Here is an 18,504-nt window from a genome sequence, read left to right on the forward strand (position 1 = left end):
GGTCCCTTCTTCTTGTCAAGTTGTGCCACAAACTCCTCTTCTCCCCAATTCTGTTCAATACCTCCTCATTAGTTATGTGGTCTACCCATCTAATCTTCAGCATTCTTCTGTAGCACCACATTTCTAAAGCTTCTATTCTCTTCTTGTCCAAACTATTTATCGTCCATGTTTCACTTCCATACATGGCTACATTCCATACAAATACAGAAATGACTTCCTGACACGTAAATCTATACTCGATGTTAACAAATTTCTCTTCTTCAGAAACGCTTTCCTTGCCATTGCCAGTCTACATTTTATATCCTCTCTACTTCTACCATCATCAGTTATTTTGCTCCCCAAATAGCAAAACTCCTTTACTACTTTTAAGTGTCTCATTTCCTAATCTAATTCCCTCAGCATCACCCAACTTAATTCGACTACATTGCATTATCCTTGTTTTGCTTTTGTTGATGTTCATCTTATATCCTCCTTTCAAGACACTGTCCATTCCGTTCAACTGCTCTTCCAAGTCCTTTGCTGTCTCTGACAGAATTACAGTGTCGTCGGTGAATCTCAACGTTTTTATTTCTTCTCCATGGATTTTAATACCTACTCCGAATTTTTCTTTTGTTTCCTTTCCTGCTTGCTCAATATACAGATTGAATAACATCGGGGACAGGCTACAACCCTGTCTCACTCCCTTCCCAACCGCTGCTTCCCTTTCATGCCCCTCGACCCTTATAACTGCCATCTGGTTTCTGTACAAATTGTAAATAGCCTTTTGCTCCCTGTATTTTACCCCTGCCACCTTTAGAATTTGAAAGAGAGTATTCCAGTCAACATTGTCAAAAGCTTTCTCTAAGTCACAAATGCTAGAAATGTAGGTTTGCCTTTCCTTAATCTATTTTCTAAGATAAGTCGTAAGGTCAGCATTGCCTCACGTGTTCCAACATGTATGCGGAATCCAAACTGATCTACGCCAAGGTCAGCTTCTACCAGTTTTTCAATTCGTCTGTAAAGAATTCACATTAGTATTTTTCAGCTGTGCATTACTAAACTGATAGTTCGGTAATTTTCACATCTGTCAACACCTGCTTTCTTTGGGATTGGAATTATTATATTCTTCTTGAAGTCTGAGGGTATTTCGCCTGTCTCATACATCTTGTTCACCAGATGGTAGAGTTTTGTCAGGACTGGCTCTCCCAAGGCCGTCAGTAGTTCCAATGGAATGTTGTCTACTCCCGGGGCCTTGTTTTGACTCAGGTCTTTCAGTGCTCTATCAAATTCTTCACGCAGTATCGTATCTCCCATTTCATCTTCCGTTTCCATAATATTGTCCTCAAGTACATCGCCCTTGTATAAACCCTCTACATACTCTTTCCACCTTTCTGCTTTCCCTTCTTTGAAGGTATCAGATAGATTATATAATGGTAAGACAGAGATTTAGGAACCAGGTTTTAAATTGTAAGACATTTCCAGGCTCAGATGTGGTCTCTGACCACAATCAATTGGTTATGAACTGTAGATTAAAACTGAAGAAACTGCAAAAAGGTGGGAATTTAAGGAGATGGGACCTGGATAAACTGACTAAACCAGAGGTTGTACAGAGTTTCAGGGAGAGCATAAGGGAACAATTGACAGGAATGGGGGAAAGAAATACAGTAGAAGAAGAATGGGTAGCTCTGAGAGATGTAGTGAAGGCAGCAGAGGATCAAGTAGGTAAAAATATGAGGGCTAGTAGAAATCCTTGGGTAACAGAAGAAATATTGAATTTAATTGATGAAAGGAGAAAATATAAAAACGCAGTAAATGAAGCAGGCAAAAAGGAATACAAACGTCTCAAAAATGAGATTCACAGGAAGTGCAAAATGGCTAAGCAGGGATGGCTAGAGGACAAATGTAAGAATGTTGAGGCTTATCTCACTAGGGGTAAGATAGATACTGCCTACAGGAAAATTAAAGAGACCTTTGGAGAAAAGAGAGCCACTTGTGTGAATATCAAGAGCTCAGATGGAAACCCAGTTCTAAGCAAAGAAGTGAAAGCAGAAAGGTGGAAAGAGTATATAGAGGGTCTATACAAGGGCGATGTACTTGAGGACTTCTTGTTATGATATTAATATTCGGAATTACTGTCTTCCCACAAACATGATGCTACATGAAAAATCTCCAATCTGCAGCGACACTTTCTCCATTGGCCACATTGTGTTAAGTGTTGTTCAACAATAAGAAATACAAAAATAATAAAGACCAATATATACATCCACACTAAAAAATGTTGCGCAACATTGTCATTAGAATTGTCTCACGTCACTAATTTCAAATAAGAGTCAAAAGTTCCGCAATTTTGTTGCAGAAGCATAAGCGTATCTATAGGCAAGAAATTTCTCTCGACTGCCTATGTACAAAATCGCTTGGTTGCCTCTAGACACTGTCTAGAAACAAAATTTGCTCGACTTTGTACTGCTGTGTACAGGACCTAGAATGCTGGCCAAAACTAACATGCATTACTATGGAAAACAAACTGTAACTATTGCCCATAATTTTATACTGTCACAACTCCTGCCTGCAACCTGCCAGTCTGTCTGCGTTAAAAATAACATTTGGGCTGTAGACATATTCCACTTTAGGCCAAGTATATCTCTGCAGCCACAATGTGTACCGCCTTGAGAAAGGTCTTTATTTTTGTGGGCAGGTCCGATGAATAAAATGCACAGTATACACTTGCGAAATTTCAATGTGTTTTGCTATTGCCCTACTGTAGCTTGTCCATGTCTCTTCAGTTTTTCCTTTCTGCTCGTTTCCAGTACGTTCACTGTTGAAGTGCTCGTCATTCAAACTTATCATGACCTGTTCGCTTTTTAGTGAAATGACATGAGATGCATTTGGTGGACTATCTGTTGCCATTTGGTGGACTATCTTTTGCCGAGTAATTCATTCAAACATCATGTTCCACCAGTCCCATTATGATGGAGAACTGTCGGGGTTGCCCTAGAAGATTTTCGAACTGATCCTAGTGTGAAAATACTTACAATACTAAAGTATTGGATGTATCAGTGGAGAACAGAAAAGAACTAATAGTTTATATTGGGGCATATGGTTACTTGATAATGTATTAACTGACAGAAATTTCCCATATTTATTAACTTCTCATATATTTTCTGTTTAATGTTCGAGAGGGTAATCCCTGCTTTTGAAAATCAACATAAATTCAGTTATGAGTGAGGTCAGGCCTTCTTACTATAAGCAGTCTCAATAATACATCTGATCTATTCCCAAAGCAAAGAAGCCACTATTCAGATGATGAACAAATCATCATTTTTGACAAGGAAAAGAAAAGGTTCGGAAAACAACAAATTAGCTACGAAACATGAATTGCTTAAATTCAGACTTTATACTACAAAAAAAAGGCCTCCCTGGGAATACTAAGAACATCCATTACAAAACAAATTTGCTTAGTAACCGTGAGTAATTGTACAGAATGCAGGATTGTTTGGACAGTGTCTGTACTCATACCTTGTATCAGTATGCTTTCCCTTGTTCAGCTTAATTTTTGTCTCTCTTCCTCATGACTTGCTTTTTCCCTTCAGTTGGTTCCCACTTGCACACAAAGCAAGTTTTCGTAAGAGCTTTCTTTTTTATATTTCTTGGAATTTTCATTGGAGATACAGTACACTGAAAAGCAGCATGTAAATTATCTGGAATATAACGATATGGAGAGGGTAGATAGCTACTCGCCACATGAAGGAGGCATCAAGTCACAGACAGGCACAATGAAAAATACTGCCAAAACAATGAAGCTCTCAGGCAAATTCCATTTTCAGAAATAGAAACCATGGACTTCCCATTATGTGGAAAAACAGTTTTTGATGCCAGTGGTCAGCCTTCTTTTCACAGTAATAAGAAAGCATGTGTGATACTGTATTGGAGAATTGGCAATGCTTTTGACATTACTTGATGGTGTGAATTCTACTGTTATATGATGAAACTTTGTGAAGATGTAACTAATTTCTAATTTGTCCCATTTTTCGCTCATCACACCATGTTAATACTGAGAAATTGTATTTTTCCCCACAGTTCTGCAGATACAGCTTTATGGATGTTCCTCCTTATACACATTTGTGCTCCAGTGCAATGTGTTGTCAAATTTGATAGGGTTACAGCTATCACAAAGATAACATAATGATTGATCATGTAAATATGGTGGCCAACACACAGCTTCTCCTCCACCAAATGTAAAATGGCCTTTCTTGCAGGATATTTTCCATCTAATATTACTGAGTGCACTTTATTGTGAAACTGTCCAGGTTCTTCTGCGAGTATGTTTTTATGTCATATGTTTAATGTCTTTTACTCATTGCTATTCCTCTGTTTTGAGTCAGGCAACCTTTTGAGTAACCACATAAACAAACGGATGTCATAGTACTCATCAACTTAATGCTCAAGTATATCATCAGTAATTGTAAGTCCAAAAGAAATACTTCTGGACCCTGTGTTTTTTGTGTAAACACAGATAGCAGCAAAACAAGACTGGAGATATGTTTGTGGAAGTGCATACTTACAGTTTTTCTCTGACACTCATTGCAAAAAGAAAGGAAAAAATTCATCACTTACTGCATTATTTGCAACATATTTTACAGACAGTATCCACATAGACCACTGAACTTACCTACAAAATTGTATCACTGTATGATAAGTAGTTCAGGAGATACAGTGTCATAAACATTGAGATGCTTGAAAAAACTAGCATTTGCTTATAGTTTGATAATGATCACTTAGTGACCCAACAAAAACTTCAAATTTAATTAATCCAAACTTTTTCTTTCACTTGTTTAACATCAAATAGTTAAAACATTAAATCTTTTGTAAAGTAATCAGAAGTTTGAAGCACGTATAAAACATACATGGGAGTTGATTCTTTAAAAAATTGGGGCTTTAATGGTAACTAATAGTGCTATATGTTCATTCTGTGCTTCTCAGTTGAACACTAATGTGACAATTAACCACTTGTGTTGGTTCTTTTCTTTGTAGGTTGGACACCACTTCATGTTGGAGTCCTCCACAAAAATCTTGGTGCAATAAAGAGTCTCATCACTGCTGGTGCGGATGTAAATGAAGAAGATACAAATGGTCGAACAGTGCTGCACTTTGCTGCAGATGGAGACGATGAAAAAATTGCAGAATATTTAGTTAAACATGTATGTTGTGGAACTTGAAGTTGTGTTTTTTGTTTTTGCTAGCTGAATTCTTGAACTATTTTCAGATTAGCAACATACCTAATCAATAGATTGCCACTGTATTTTGGCAGTCTTGTCATCATCAAGTGACAGAGTTACAAGGATCCACTCAATACTCAGATGGTAGTAGATGAGCAAGAGTTCAAATACAGCACTACGAAAGCTATGGAATAAATACCCCATTTCTTTTACTTTTTGAGAAAACAGCATTTGGAGCATTTATCCATCCTAAGAAACAAGTCATCAACTTTTCACTAAATATTTTACAGCATTTGGGACTCTTGAATCAGCCAAGTTACTCATTGTAATTTTTTCTCCTATGTGTTGTGGCTTTATCCCTCCTTGATAAATGTGTCAAGGAGGGATGAAACTTAAGTGCTGTTTCACAACTCCTTTTACAATGAAGAAGACTACTGCCATCATTCTCTTCTTTTGACACATCATAATTATATATTTTCCAGGCAGCAACAAGTGCACACCAACTCTCGCTTTCCGAGCACGGGGTCCCGGGTTTCTATTCCCGGCGTGGTCAGGGATTTTTCCTGCCTCGAGATGACTGGGTGTTGTGTCGTCTTCATCATCATCATTCATCCCCATTACAGTCGGAGGAAGGCAACGGCGAACCACCTCCATTAGGACCTTGCCTAGTAAGGCGGTGCGGGTCTCCCGCATCATTCCCCTACGCTCTGTAAAGAAGCATGGGACTTCATTTCCATTCCATGACATTTCATCACATATATCAATCCTCAGCTATTCCTCTTCCAAAGAGTGTAGTGCCCATAAGATACAAATCTTTGCTTTCATGTCATCTTGTTTAGTTGCAAGAATTGCGAGTGCAGAGAAACATAAGCTTACCTGTCTGACGGAACAAAACTAAGCTTTCTCCCTATGTTGGGTCCATATTGCAGCAACATTTTCTTTCACAATCAACAAAGGATGTCAATATTACTTGGGAACAATTTCAGGTCACCATTTGCAAATGATACAGCAATGTGGGTAATTTTCTACTTGTGTAGGAGATACTGCCTTGAAGCACTTTCCCATTGATTGTTCTTGATATAAACTGTGACCACAACCTCTTTTGTCCCACTACAAATTGGTAAGGTTTTTACAATTTTCTTGCAAAGTAAATTCCACAGTTTGGTCACTCCAACACCCATATGAGGATAAGTGAGCACAAAAAGTGTTGTAATATGTATTTCTAATTGTAACATCATTGAAATTAGTGTAGAATTGGTAAAAAAATTAAACGCGTCGTATTGTTCTGATGATCATAGGAGAGAACAGGTTGATGTTTTAGTAAAGTCTCATTTACCAAAGCAGCATAAAGGATAGCTTCCATAGTGGTCAGCCATCATCAGTTTTGTACACCTCTTGTGAGCTAATACACTTTAGTTTTCAAGGGTCAGTATTGTGGTAAACAGCCAGTTTTATTTACCTAAGAAGCTTACAACTTGAGCATAAATTAAACATCTTGAACAGTTTTGACACAGCCTTCATTCATATTTAAATTGTCAATTTTAGTGACATACAACTTATTTTCTTTAATAATAAATGTGTTGAACAAACAGCATTATTTATTAATAAATGCATTACATTAGGCAGAATAAATGTCTTCTACATAGCACGTCAGGGATGGTGTTACATGAAGATCAGTCAGTTTTTTAGTGTATCATTTTCTGCATGGGAGGTTAAATAGTTCCCATTCTGACAAATACTAAGGATCTGGTGTGATTGTCCAGTCACCTAATCAATTCATTTAGTCCAGTCATTGTCCAATATTTTACTAAGCTCCATATTGGGAGACTGGGCACCTGTGAAAAATAAATTGTTCAAGCTTCAACTTGTCCACCTAGATAATACTTTATATTTGAGGACAAACTTAATCACTAGAGCTAATTGCAGAGGTGAAAGCTTTTTTAAGTGATTCTCTAGCTTTTTGAAGTGAATCTCTTTCAATTTTGCACCTACAGTATGAGTAGTACAGGAAGGCAAACATTACCCCGATAGAAAAAAACTTTTATCTATGTAGGTTTTTATATAATATAGTCTCTTTTAATTGCTGCAGGAGTAATGCATCTTAAAGAACATCTACATGCATACTACACAAGGCCACTGGTTGATGCATATGGTGCCTTGTACACCTACCAGTAATTTCCTTTCCTGCTCCACTCACAAATGAAGCAAGGGAAAAACAACAGTGTATATCCCTCTGTGCAAGCCAAGTTTCTCTGATCTTCATGCTCGTTACACAAAACATACTTTGGCAGCAGTAGAATTGTTCTGCGATCAGAGCTTCAAGTGCCAGTTCTCTCTCAATTTTCTCAATAGTTTGAAAAGAATGTCATGTTCTCTCCAAGGATTCAAATTTGAGTTCAGAAAACATCTCTAATGCTCATATACCGATTGAACCTACTGTTAACAAATTGAGCAGCACACCTCTGAATTGCTTAATGTCTTCCTTCAATCTGACCTGGTGAGGATCCCAAAAACTCAATACTCGAGAATAGATTGCAATAGTCTCCATAAGCAGCATCTTTTTATAGATGAGCTACCCTTTCCTAAAATTCTCCTAATAAACCGAAGTGGGCTAGTTGCCTTCTCTACTACCGTCCCTCTCTGCTTGTTCCAGTTCATGTCTCTTTGGAACTTTATGCCTATATATTATAGCATACTATACTAATGCCATATTTGAATATTACAGGATTGCTTTTCCTACTGTGCATTAATGTACATTTTTCTGTTTTTAGGGCAAGCTACCATATTTCACACCAACTAGATATTCTTTGTCATCTTACAGTCATTTAAAGGGCTCTTCCTGTATGCCATAGCATCATCAGGAGAAAGCTGCAGATTGCTCCTCAGCCTGTCCATCAAATCATTTACGTGTATAGAGAACAAAGGTGGTCCTGTCACACATCCCTGGGGCAGTCCTCGTAATACTTCGATCTCCGATACATACTTGCTGTCGAAGACTGTGTACTGGGTTCTGTTACCTGCTGATGGATCTGTTCTGGCAGGCGTACCTTTGAGCAGCACCCAACATGAATTCCAGAAACTGTAGCCATCATCAGTTATGAAATTTTAGGAAAACTTGCTGGAAGGTCTCCCAAGCAATGTTAGTTTGAGCGGGTTTTTGGTTAGTCTGCATTTTATATCCCCAATACTTCAGCCTTTAAGCAATGGAAAATCCAGGATTGAATGACAATATTATGAAAAAGATAGACCTATAACAACAAAAACAATCAATTATTGATAAAAATATTTAATTGACTAGATAAAAAAAATCTACTCATCAAAGGGTGGTAGAACACACACATAAAACACTGTTGTGATTGGCAAGCTTTTGGAACCAGTGGCTCCTTCTTCAGACAGAAGGGTTGAGGGGGAAGGAAGAAGGGTGAAGGAAAAGGACTGCAGAGGTTTAGGAAAAGGGATAGATTTTGGGAAAGTCACCCAGAACCACGGGTCAGGGGAGACCGTACAGGATGAGAAGGAAGAGTCCTTTCTCTTCGGTCAGTCTCCCCTGACCCGTGGTTCTGGGTGACTTTCCCAAAATCTATCCCTTTTCCTAAACCTCTGCAGTCCTTTTCCTTCACCCTTCTTCCTTCCCCTTCAACCCTTCTGCTTGAAGAAGAAACCACTGGCTCCAAAAGCTTGCCAATCACAAGTGTTTTTATGTGTGTGTTCTGCTACCCGTTGATGGGTAGATTTTTATCTATCCAATTAAATAAGAAAAAGGTGTCAAGACTGCGAGCATCAGCGCATGATGGAAGAAGCAATCTTGAGTGTTGGGGATAAGGAGGAGGCTGGGGCAGGGAAGAGGCCGGGGGGGGGGGGGGGGGGGAGCAGGGTAGGGATAGAGGATGGCAAAGTGCTTTTCGTGGGAGCATACGGGGACAATGTAGAGAGGGTAGATCAGCTAGATGCAGTCGGGGAAGTTAGACAGAACGTGGTAGAAAGGGGGCAGCGAAAAGCAGAGAAGTAAAAAGATTGTGTAGCACTGAATGGGAACAGGGAAGGGGGATGGGCGGGTGTAAAACAGTGACTAACGAAGGTTGAGGTGAGGAGGGTTACGGGAACGTAGAATATACTTCAGGGAGAGTTCCCACCTGCACAATTCAGAAAAGCTCGTGTTGGTTGTAAGGATCCAGATGGCACAGACTGTGAAGCAGTCATTAAATTGAAAAACGTTGTGTCGGCAGTGCGCTCAGCAACTGGGTGCTCCAGCTGTTCCTCGGCAGCAGTTTGTCGGTGGCTATTCAAGCGGACACACTGCTTGTTGGTTGTCATGCCCATGTAGAATGCAGCACAGTGGTTAGCTTAGCTTGCACATCACAACTGGTTTGACAGGTAGTCCTGCCTTTGATGGGATAGGTGATGCTTGTGACTGGACTGATGGGGTGGAAGGATGTATGGGACAGGTCTTGCATCTGTTGGTCTATTACAGGGATATGGGCCATGACGCAAGGGATTGGAGCAGGGGTTGCCTCATGGCTCATACCCCTGTAACAGACTTTGATGCAAGACCTGTCCATACACTCTCCCACCACCATCTACACCAGTCCGGTCACAAACATCACCTATCCCATCAAAGGCAGAGCTACCTGTCAAACCAACCATGTGATCTACATGCTAAGCTGCAACCACTGTGCTGCATTGTGCAAGGGCACAACAACTAACAAGCTGTCCGTCTGCACGAATGGTCACTGACAATCTGTGGCCAAGAAGCAGCTGGACCACCCAGTAGCAGAGCACGCTGCCCAACACAACAAGCTTCATTTTAATGACTGCTTCACAGACTGTGCCATCCGGATCCTTGCAACCAACGCCAGTTTTCTGTATTGCGCAGGTGGGAACTCTCCCTGCAGTACAACCTATGTTTCCATAACCCTACTGACCTCAGCTGTTGTTAGTCGTCGTTCTACGCCCAGCTACCCTTTCCCTGTTCTCACTTCAGCAGTACACAATCCTCTGTTCCACCAAATCATCTTTCTCCTTGTCTCCTTTTCCACTGCCCTCACCCCCACCTTCTGTCTAACCTGCTGGCTGCACATAGCTATGCTACCATTTCTCCACCTCGTCCCTGTATGCTTCCACGAGCAGTACTCCTTGCCTCAACCTACTCCTTACCCCCATAACCAAGATTGCTTCTCCCATAATGCACTGTGTGTGTGTGTGTGTGTGTCAGTCATTGAGATGAAAGCATTTTTTGCTGAAAGCTTACTTTGTGACAGTCTTTTTGTTGTTCCTATCTGCGACTCAGCATTTCCGGTATACGGTGATTAGCGGTCTATGATCTTCATAATAATATCACTACTTCAGCCATTGTCAGTTATTTTACTGGGCACACACCAGATGCTTTCAACTGTTTTTAGTCTCTCATGTTCTACTCTTGGTTCCCTCAATATCACCCAATTTAATTACACTACACTCCAATGCTCTCTTTTTCTTTTGTCAATATTCATCTTACGTCTTTTTGAGACGCTATCCATTGTGATCGTACTTTCTGTGGTCATACTAATTACATTGTCATTTGCAAACATTGAATTTTGTATTATTATAGACTTGTATGAACTTTTTCCAAATATCTCCTACCTTTCCTTCACTGCTTGGTCACTCTCCAGGGCGAATAATACACCTCTCATTCATGTCCTTCCCTCCTATACCTGTTGTCTGGTTTCTGTACAAGTTCCAAATAACTTTTCATTTCCTGTGCTTTATCCCTGCTATTTTCAAAAGCTCAAGTATTCCAGTTAACACAGTAGCTTTCTGTTATCTATATTTCTATAAATGTAGGTTTGTCTTTCTTCAATATTTCAGACAAGCCACAGAGTCAGTAGTGTGCCTAGCGTGTTCATATGCAACTCTAGAACAAAAACGGATCTTTTACGAGATATTGAATGATGGAAAAACCCGGATGGATTGTAACAATATTATAAAAATGGAAGCTGCTACTCAACATACAGCAGAGATGCTGAGTTGCAGATAGGCTTAACAAAAAAACTGTCACAAATAAGCTTTCTGCCAGTAACGCCTTCGTCAAAAATAGATGGCAGACACACACAGAAACGCAGCTCTCACACGACTGCAGTGTAGCAACACTATGAGCAGCAGCACACTTATTCTAGTGGCGACTAGTTGGGCGTAAGGAGGAGGCTGGGGCGCGGAGGGGAGGGGGAGGGATAGTATGATAGGAGTGGAGGCAGTGAAGTGCTGCTGGGGAGCAAGCAGGGACGATGCGGAAAGAGGGTAGGGCAGCTAGTGCTGTCGGGAGGTTAGACGGAGGACAGGACAGGAGAGGTGGGGGAGGGAGGGGGGGTAGAGGAAAAGGAAGAGTCAAAAGACTGGGTGTAATACTGGAATGAGGGCTGTTTAGTGCTGGATGGGTGAGAAAAATGACCAACAGAGGTTGAGGCCAGCAGTGTTACGGGAACATAGGATATATTGCAGGGTGAGTTCCCACCTGCACAGGTCCGAAAAGCTTGTTGTGGTGGGAAGGATCAGTGTGGCGCAGGCTGTGAAGCAGTCGTTAAAATGAAGAATGTTGTGTTGGGCAGTGTGCTCTGCAACAGGGTGGTCCACTTGTTTCTTGGCCACAGTTTGTCACTGGCCATTCATGCAGCTTGTTTGTTGTCATGCCCACATAGAATGCAGCACAGTGGTTGCAGCTTAAATTGTAGATAACACAACTGGTTTCACAGGTAGCCTTGCCTTCGATGGGATGGCTGATGTTTTGTGACCGGACTGGAATAGGTGGTGGTGGGAGGATGTATGGGACAGGTTTTGACATCTTATGTTTATTACAAGGATATGAGCCATGAGGTAAGGGGTTGGAAGCAGGTGTTATGTAAGGATATATATTATTTAGGTTTGGTGGACAGCGAAATACCACTGTGGGAGGGGTGGAAGGATAGTGAGCAGAACATTTCTCATTTCAGCGCATGATGAGAGGTAGTCGAAACTCGGGCGGAGAATGCAATTCGGATGCTCCGCTCCTTGGTGGTACTGAGTTATAAGGGAAATGTTCCTCTGTGGCTGGACAGTGGGACTTACTGAGATGGTGGAAGACTGGAAAGCTAAGGTATGGGAGATTTGTTTTTGTACAAGGTAGGGAGGTTAATTACGGTCTGTGAAGGCTTTAGTGAGACCCTCAGTGCATTTCGAGAGGGACAGCTCGTCACTGCAGATGTGACGACAGTGGGTGGCTAGGCTGTGTGGACGGGACTTCTTGGTATGGAATGGACAGCAGCTGTCGAAGTGGAGGTATTACTGGTGGTAAGTAGGTTTGATATGGACAGAGGTACTGTTGTAGCCATCTTAGAGGTGGAGGTCAACATCTAGGAAGGATGCTTGTTGGGTTGAGTAGGACCAGGTGAAGCAAATGAGGAAGAAGCTGTTGAGTTTCTGGAGGAATGTGGATATCTCACCGTCAAAACATATTACAGATATGTCATCAATGAATCTGAAACAGGTGAGGGGTTTAGGATTCTGGGTGTTTTTGAAGGATTCCACAAGATGGCCCATAAGTAGGTTGGTGCCATGCCCATACCCCGGATTGGTTTGTTGCCTTCAGAGGAGAAGTAAGTGGGTGAGGGTATGATTGATCGTAGCGACTAGAAAGGACGTTGTTGGTTTGCAATCTGTTGGTCATTGGGAAAGGTAATGTTCACCAGTGGCAAGGCCATGGGCATTAGGGGTGTTTAATGTAAAGGGTAGTAGCATCAACAATGATGAGCAGGACACTGTGTAGTAAAGGAACAGGAACTGTGGAGAGTCGGTGGAGGAAGTGATTTGTATCTTTTATGTAGGAGGGTAGGTTCCAGGTAATAGGCTGAAGGTGTTTGTCTACAACAGCAGTCTCTCAGTGGGAGCACAGTAACTGGCCACAATGGGGCGTCCTGGGTGGTTGGGTTTGTGGACTTAGGAAGCATGTAGGAGGTAAGAGTGTAGGGAGTGATGTGGGTGAGGAGAGAGATGGACTCTGAGAGAGGTTCTGGGATGGGCCTAAGGATGTGAGGAGTGACTGGAGATCCTACTGGATTTCTGGAGTGGGGTCATTGTGGCAAGGTTTGTAGGTGGATGTATCCGACAGCTGCAGAGTCCTTCTGCCAGGTAATCCTTGTGGTTCAAAACAACAGTAGTAGAGCCTTTGTCCAAAGATAAGATTATACCTACCTATAATCCTACTTGCAGACAACGGATCCACTACTGTTGTTTTGAACCGCAAGGATTACCTGGCACAAGGACTTCGCCATCTGTGTGACACATCCACCTACAAACCTTGCCACAGTGACCCCATTCCAGAAATCTAGCAGGACCTCCTCTCCTCATACCCTTAGGCCCATCCCAGAACCTCTCCAAGAGTCTACCTCTCTCCTCGCCCATACCACTCCCTACACTCCTACCTTCTACATGCTTCCTAAGTCCATAAACCCACCACCCAGGACGCCCCATTGTGGCTCATTATTGCGCCCTCACTGAGAGAATCTCTGCTCTTGCTCCACACGGTGTCCAGCTCATCACTGTTACTGCTACTTCCCTTTACACTCAACATCTCTAATGCCCATGGCCTTACCGCTGGCGAATGTTACCTTCACCAATGATCAACGGATTGCAAACCAACAACCTCCTTCCTAGTCTCCATGATCAACTATACCTTCACTCACTTAACTTCTCCTCCGAAGGCATCACCTACAAACAAATCTCGGGTACGGCTATGGGTACCCGCACGGCACCATCCTATGCCTAGCTATTCATGGGCCATCTAGAGGAATCCTTCATAAATACCCAGAATCCTAAACCCTCACCTGTTAGAGATTCATTGACGAGATCTTTGATCGAGGGTGAGGACACCCTGTCCACATTCCTCCAGAACCTCAACAGCTTCTTCCTCATTTCCTTCACCTGGTCCTACTCAACCCAACAAGCCCCCTTCCTAGATGTTGACCTCTACCTCTAAGATGGCTACATCAGTACCTCTGTTCATATCAAACCTACTAACCACCAAAAATACCTACTACGCTTCAACAGCTGCTATCCGTTCCATACCAAGAAGTCCCTTCCATACATCCTAGCCACCCATAGTCGCATCTGCAGTGACATGCTGTCCCTCTCAAAATACACTGAGGGTTTCACTGATGCCTTCACACACCGTAATTAACCTCCCAATCTTGAACAAAAACAAATCTCCTGTACCTTAGCTTTCCAGTCTCCCACCATCACTGATGCCTTCACACACCGTAATTAACTTCCCAATCTTGAACAAAAACAAATCTCCTGTACCTTAGCTTTCCAGTCTCCCACCATCTCAGTAAGTGCCACTGTCCAGCCACAGAGGAACATTCCCCTCATAACTCAGTACCACCTAGGAAGGGAGCATCTGAATTGCATTCTCCGCCAGAGTTTAGACTACCTCTCGTCGTGTGCTGAAATGAGCTCACTAACCTTCCCACCCCTCCCACAGTGGTAATTCGCTGTCCACCAAATCTAAATAATATATATGCTTACACAGCACTTGCTTCCAACCCTTTACCTCATGACTCAAATCCTAGTAATAAACATAATTTATTAAAACCTGTCCCATACATCCTCCCACCACCACCACCTATTCCAGTCCAGTTACAAACATCAGCCATCCCATCGAAGGCAAGGCTGCCTGTGAAACCTGTCATGTGATTTACAATATACAATATTAACCTGCAACCACTGTGCTGCATTCTATGTGGGTATGACAACCAACAAACTGCCTGTCCGTATGAATGGCCACTGACAAACTGTGGGCAAGGAACAAGTGGACCACCCTGTTGCTGAGCACACTGCCGAACTTGACATCCTTCTTTTCAATGACTACCTACTATAACCTGTGCTATATGGAGCCTTGCCACTGACACCAGCTTTCCTGAATTGCACAGGTAGGAACTTTCCCTGCATTATATCCAATCTTCCTGTAAACGTCTTGGCCTCAGCCATCATTAGTCGTTGTCCTCACCCATCCAGCTCCTTCTCTGTTCCAATTGCAGCACTACACAGCTCTCATTCCACCATCACACCCAGTCTTCTCTTTTTCCACAAACCATCCCCCCACCCTCCTACTCTCCTCCGTCTTAACTTCTCGATTGCACATAGCTGCCCTACCCTTTTTCCATCTCTTCCCTGTGTGCTCCCCAGCAGCATTTCACTCTCTGCCACCCCTACCCTACTATCCCTCCCCCTCCCTGCCCCAGCCTCTTCCTTATCCCCATCCAGTTACCACTCCCATCATCCACTGGTGCTGCTGTGTGCAGTGGGGCTTCAGTTGCCAGACACTGCAGTCGTGTGTGGTGGGGTGGGGGTGTCTATTTTTGAAGAAGTTCGCCCTGGCTGAAAACTTATTTGTGACTGTCGTTTTGTTTTGCCTATCTCAGTTGCCAGACACTGCAGTGGTGGTGGTGGTGGTGGTGGTGAGGGGGGGGGGGGGTCTATTTTTGAAGAAGGCCGCCCTGGACGAAAGCTTATTTGTGACTGTCGTTTTGTTTTGCTTATCTGCAACTCAGCACATCCGCTATATGGTGAGCAGCAGCTTTCCTTTTATCTTTTTGTGAAACAGAATGATCACTTAGCCTCTGTTGTGGTGGTACACTTCGGTTTATTGGTAGAATACTAGGGAAGTGCAATCAGTCTACAAAGGAGATTGCTTACGAGTCACTCATTCAACCAGTTCTAGAATATTGCTCAAGCCTGTGGGACCTGTACCAAATAGGACTAACGGGGGATATTGGAACGTATACAGAGAAGGGCAACACAAATGGTCCCAGGTTTTGTTTGACCTGTGAAAACATGTCACTGAGATGCTGAAAGAACTGAACTTGCAGACCCTTGAAGGTAGTAAACTATCCTGAGAAAGTCTGTTAACAAAGTTTCAAGACCCAGCTTTAAATGGTTACTCAAGGAATATACTAAAACGCCCATATGTATTGTTCACATAGGGATCATGAGGATAGATAAGAATAATTATAGCACACACACACACACACACAGAGGCATTCAAACAATCATTCTTCCCGCACTCGATGTGAATGAAATGTCGAGAAACACTTATAACTGGGACTATGGAATGTACCCTCTGGCATGCATTTCACGGTGACTTGCAGAATGGAGACGTAAATGTGTTATCCAAGGATTCTTACTTGTACATTTGTCTTTTTCATATTTTATCCTCTGTTGACTTCAGTATTACATATTGTAAAGGTATCTATTTGACTGTTTAACTAATGGTCCCTTTTGACACCGTAATCAGGTTACCTCGCATAGTTCCCTACGTTTCTGCAATTTCTCAGTTTTAACTGGTAAACTATAATGAATAAGCCATGGTTAACAATCCAAATCTCCGCCTGTGAAAGTGTTTCACAGTTCTAAATCTGGTTTCCGTATCTCTGCTTTACCGTTACACAATGTAAAAAAAGCTTGTGCTGTCTCTAGGATTCTTTATCCATGCATACAACCTTCCTTCATCATCATTAAACAAGTAGTTTTGCTATGATTAAATGGTGATGTGTGCATAAATCCATCAAGTCATTCAAGAACATTAGCACTTACATCCTGCACTCGTAAAAGTTCATACTTTCATTTCTTAATTATTACTAAGGTTAAGGCATATACTCAACTTTCAACCATTATCATCCTGTTCTTTTTTACTGGGAGAACATTGCATTAAAAGAGTTTTGTTGTTGTTGTTCCAATATAAACAAATTATTCCCTACTGCTCTTGCTGTATTGTGGCTTTAAGTGTACACATCTTCCCTTAGGTCTTTGTCTTCATTCAGCTTACAAAGTTTGTGCGTGTGTGTGGGGGGGGGGGGGGGGGGGGAGATATCTGAGGCATCCACAGTGCTAAAGACTGGTGATTGTGCCCATATGCCATTGCGTAGGAAAAGACAATGGTGATTTCAGTTTGGTAGACATTTGTTGTTTTTGCTGCATTGTTAATCTTTGATCTTACGACAATCATTTACTAGATGAGGATTGTGCCAAATGTTTTGCATGTCAACCAAGGTCATGGTTCAAATGATAGGTAAACCATTGTGGTCTTCATTTATCATAATTGGTTTAGACTTCTAAAGTAACACAGACATTTTTTCCTCATACTTTGCAAGCTTGAAATACTTTCGGACAGCAAATTGCACAGTAGAAATGTTATTACATTTTGCTATGAAAAAATCTTTCTTGCCTCACTTACACTAAGGAAACAAATTTGTGTAAAAATTTGAATTCTAACAGTTTGGTAATGACAGATTTCAGTGATAGCCGTTTTATTTTTAGGACTGCATCCTTATTTGCAGGTCTGTGGTCAGCTGTAGAGATGGGCAAAACTGTTCTTTTCAGAGATTGGATCAGAACTGTTCACTCCCTGAAATGAATTAGCTCTTTTTCATGACTCACCACTCATTTACAATAGAAAATAAATGGAAGGCACATTACCCTTTAAACTTGGTTTATTCCAGTACTATACCTGTATTTTGATCTTATTTGATCCTATTTTGAAGTAACACAGATAATGAGTAAGAATTTTGTATTGTTTATTGAAATTTCCACGATATAACAAAGTTTTCGATTATTGATTTATTTTCCACTATCGTGGTTTTTTAGGTGATCGGAAAATGTTGTAACTTGAGATTTACATTAACAATATATTTGGCTATAATGTATTAAAATTTCATTAACCTCATACAAATACATCGCAAGCCATATATTTTTAAAGTGAACGTTTCCTTCCGAAGACGCCTAAAATCGCAAAATCCGTACCAGAATAAAAAAAAATATATAAATTTGACTGTAAAACGAAAGTGCTGCATATAGCCTTACGCAGAATAAAACAAAGAAAATATTGGTGTATCACATTTTGCGATACGTTTATCGGTTCGCTCGTAATTAAAGCGTAAATTCGAGTGTTCATAATAAAAATCCTACAGTAACAGGAGTTATCAGGAACCTAATCTAATCAGTTTAAACAAATAAAAATAAAATAAAAACAATTGATGTATACATAACATAATAATGTAATATACATAGCGGTATTACTACGAAGAACAATATCCAGTAGAGACGGACTCCGATGCAGAGGCGCTGAGTCGAGTAGGTCGAGCCGCGAGCTGTATTACTGCGTGAGCTGAGACCGCAGCGACCAGCCGTGACACCTGAGTCGCTTTGCTCGGGGCTCTGGCTAGAGTCGAGACGGTGGGGCGAGCGTTGAGCGGGCGAGTTCCGAGGGTGGGGGTAGCGGTGAACTCACCCGCTCCGAGACAAATCG

The 18,504-nt window shown here is 41.6% G+C and overlaps 1 protein-coding gene across 2 annotated transcripts in view; it reads left to right on the forward strand.

Annotated features, from left to right (window-relative positions):
- LOC126093176 (nuclear factor NF-kappa-B p110 subunit) overlaps nt 1–18,504 on the forward strand; it is an 88,808-nt gene that overhangs the window by 66,723 nt on the left and 3,581 nt on the right. For both annotated transcript variants that reach the window (XM_049908704.1, XM_049908703.1), the window contains exon 15: nt 5,011–5,177. In XM_049908704.1, the coding sequence (XP_049764661.1) occupies nt 5,011–5,177 (167 nt within the window). The remainder of the gene's footprint in view (nt 1–5,010; nt 5,178–18,504) is intronic.

Source organism: Schistocerca cancellata, chromosome 1 (genome assembly GCF_023864275.1).
Source record: "Schistocerca cancellata isolate TAMUIC-IGC-003103 chromosome 1, iqSchCanc2.1, whole genome shotgun sequence".
In the NCBI taxonomy this organism is placed as follows: domain Eukaryota; kingdom Metazoa; phylum Arthropoda; class Insecta; order Orthoptera; family Acrididae; genus Schistocerca; species Schistocerca cancellata.